Source organism: Bombina bombina, chromosome 7 (genome assembly GCF_027579735.1).
Source record: "Bombina bombina isolate aBomBom1 chromosome 7, aBomBom1.pri, whole genome shotgun sequence".
Classification (NCBI taxonomy): domain Eukaryota; kingdom Metazoa; phylum Chordata; class Amphibia; order Anura; family Bombinatoridae; genus Bombina; species Bombina bombina.
This window is the reverse complement of record NC_069505.1, coordinates 588,427,177-588,430,283: the sequence shown is the minus strand read 5'-3', so window position 1 is coordinate 588,430,283 and position 3,107 is coordinate 588,427,177. Positions and strand designations below refer to the sequence as shown.

At 36.3% G+C, this 3,107-nt stretch overlaps 1 protein-coding gene across 1 annotated transcript; it reads left to right on the top strand.

Moving 5' to 3' along the window:
• Positions 1-1,398: 1,398 nt before the first annotated feature.
• LOC128636615 (olfactory receptor 8D1-like) lies at positions 1,399-2,337 on the top strand. The gene has a single exon (XM_053689608.1). It carries the CDS (start codon positions 1,399-1,401, stop codon positions 2,335-2,337), a length of 939 nt encoding a protein of 312 aa, XP_053545583.1.
• Positions 2,338-3,107: the final 770 nt, after the last annotated feature.

Below are 3,107 nucleotides of genomic sequence, written 5' to 3'. Positions count from 1 at the left end.
TACTGTATTGATTTGTAAGTCCAATCAATTAAGTCTAAAAATGTAAATTACTTTTCTTTTCCATGTAAAATTACTAAATATGAAATACAAATATAGAGAATTATACCTCAACATATATACTATATAAACCTGATATTATAGTTACTAATTTTTTTTAATCATTTTTCTTTTTAAAAAAATCCTAAACATTTCACTTTTTTTTGTATGGTGAGTGTACATTTTAAATTCAGAAAAAAGTTATATTTATCAGGAAAAACTAGTTATTATTATAATTTAATTGTATAGCTTCACAAACTTCTGTAACTGAGTACATAGATAGGAATATACAATAACACAAATTTGTGATATCAACATATTCATTTGGCCCATATAAAATGTACTATGAAGTATAATTACTTTTCTTCTTATACAAACTCCCTCCCCCCCTTTCATATATGTGTGATAAATCTTTCAGTTCATGTGTCAATCTGACAGTAACTGTGTTACTTATGGGAACCGGTCTTAAAGATGGGAACCGGTCTTAAAGGTATATTATAGCTGAGGTCCTGGGTGTAACTATCTTTGATGATCCTTCATTCAGCTACACGCTTTCTCTCCCTCAGCGTTCCTTCAGCTGCATGCTTATTAGTTACAGCATCTGTCCGTTCACACGGCTCCAGCCTGACCTCTCACCTCTCTTCAAAATTCCATTTTCAAGTGACATCACATTTCTCTTTACACATGCTCAGGGGGAGTGTGATAACCAATGTTAGCTATATGCAAGGGTGTAACACCCACGTAATGTGCTTGCTTTTTCCCCCAACATACAGTTTCTTCAATAAAGGGTTGAGCAGCAACAGTAGCGAGTAAAATTTAACTTTTATTTGAACTTTCAATTAAAAAGGTTCTCCAAAAACAAATTATTGCAATGTTGAGCCAATGGTATGAAACTCCATGACTCCCTGACACGATTCAGCTGGAAAAAAGTTTTTTTCAGCCAAAAATCGTCAGCGAGTCATGGAGTGTCATACCATTGGCTCCACATTGCAAACATTTGTTATTGGAGAACCTTTATAATTGAAAGTTCAAATAAAAGTTGTTTTACTCGCTACTGGTGCTACTTAACACTTTATTGAAAAAAAAAGATTTGTGATAAAATAAGGAGGAGGACCCTGCTCTGAGGTGCTTACAGTCAATAGGTTGAGGGTGCAGAGATTTAAGGTTTGGGGTAGATTGTCATGTGGATTGAAGTTGCAGCAGTGAGTCAAGGTGATTCAAGATTTATATATATAATAATTTACTTATGTTAAATGCTAACCTGCCTATAACATCAAAACCCATTGCTTACTCTATATACAAAATCCATATTTAATAAAAAAATATTTTTTCTTTTTTTGTCAGCCAGGTTTTCCTATACATATGGAAGAGATGAATCAGACAATGGTGACTTATTTTATCATTAAGGGGATTTCAGACGTTCCTCAGCTCCAGGCTCCAATCTTTATTTTGGTCCTGTTCCTCTATCTCATGACACTTGGAGGTAACATGACTATTTTTCATCTAGTCTGCCAGGATCCTCACCTGCACACGCCCATGTACTTCTTTCTGGGCAACTTGTCTATTTTGGACATGTCTCATACAACTGTTACTTCCCATAGGGTACTTGTCAATTTCATATCAGGACACAATAGTGTTTCATATGTTTCCTACCTTTTGCAATTTTACATATTTGTATCATTAGCAGCTAATCAGTTGTTGATACTGACTGCTATGAGTTATGATCGCTATGTGGCCATCTGTAATCCACTGTGCTATCACATGACCATGAGCCGTACAGTCTGTGTCCTGCTGGTCATTTTCTGTTGGGTAATCAGTTTCCTAGAAAGCCTACCTTATCTTGTGTTAGTGGCCCAATACACTTGTTACAGATCCAATATAATCAATCACTTCTTCTGTGATGTTATACCTCTTCTGAAACTCACCTGCAGTGACACCACTGTTTTTTATATTTTGGTTTTCAGTGAAAGTCTATTTACGATCTTAACCCCCTTCATGCTCACCTTTATCTCTTATGTATTTATCATCACTGCCATCCTGAGGATACGATCTAGTTCTGGAAGACGTAAAGCCTTCTACACATGTTCTTCACACCTCACAGTTGTCATTCTTCTCTACGTGTCTCTCACCTGCCAATATATAAGGCCATCTGCAAAAGACAATTTGGATGAAAATAAGATGCTGTCTTTATTTAACACTGCTATTGTCCCCTTACTAAACCCATTGATATACAGCTTAAAAAATAAGGATGTGAAGTCAGCACTGAAACGTAAATTGATAACTTCTAAAACTTTATTATGAGTAGACTCCACCACAACTCAAATCAATGTCACACACTCTTAAAGTTTGAGTTTGTGCTTCAGCCCCAGTGACACAGTTGCTCCCGAGCCCCGCAATGGAAAACTATGTCAGCCTCAAACAACCAAGCACCAGTTTACTTCACTTAACCACATCACTTCAAACCTACAAGAGCAACAGTTGTCAAACTCAGACTGCAAAAGAGGTCATGTTGAAAACTAATTTTTTAGAATGGAGAGAAGCCATTAAGCAGCAAAAGTCAGATATGACAGATTACAGTCTCTTACAAACAGGATAGGCGGAGACTGTAATTGGAAGCTTTTACTGCCATTTTACTGCACTGTCAACTGTCAATTTACTTTAAAATGATAAATGTAGCAAAGGAAGGCATTAGGGACCAGTCCATCCTTTGCAAAAAGCTGTTCCTTCATAAACTCTCCAACAGTTCCTAGGCCTATACCTATAATCTTTGAAGTAACAATCCTCTTGTTTCTTTTTTTTCTAAACAGATTTATAACTATCTTAAAAGCATATCTGCTTTTTCCTTCACACTAATATATGTTTCAAAAAGATTTCCACTTGTATGGATACAAAGACTACTTTAAAGGAATGTAGGTATTTTAATTAATCCCATTAACCGTTGAGCCATTTCCACCTTGTGCTGAGCTGTTTTAGAGTTATTGGGGTCAATTTATCAAGCTCCGTATGGAGCTTGAGGCCCCTTGTTAAAAGACCGCTGCTCCATAACTTGTCCGCCTGCTCTGAGACTGCGG

Excerpts from the sequence above, each read along its gene's own strand:
- LOC128636615 (XM_053689608.1), top strand. The coding sequence starts at position 1,399 with ATGGAAGAGATGAATCAGACAATGGTGACTTATTTTATCATTAAGGGG.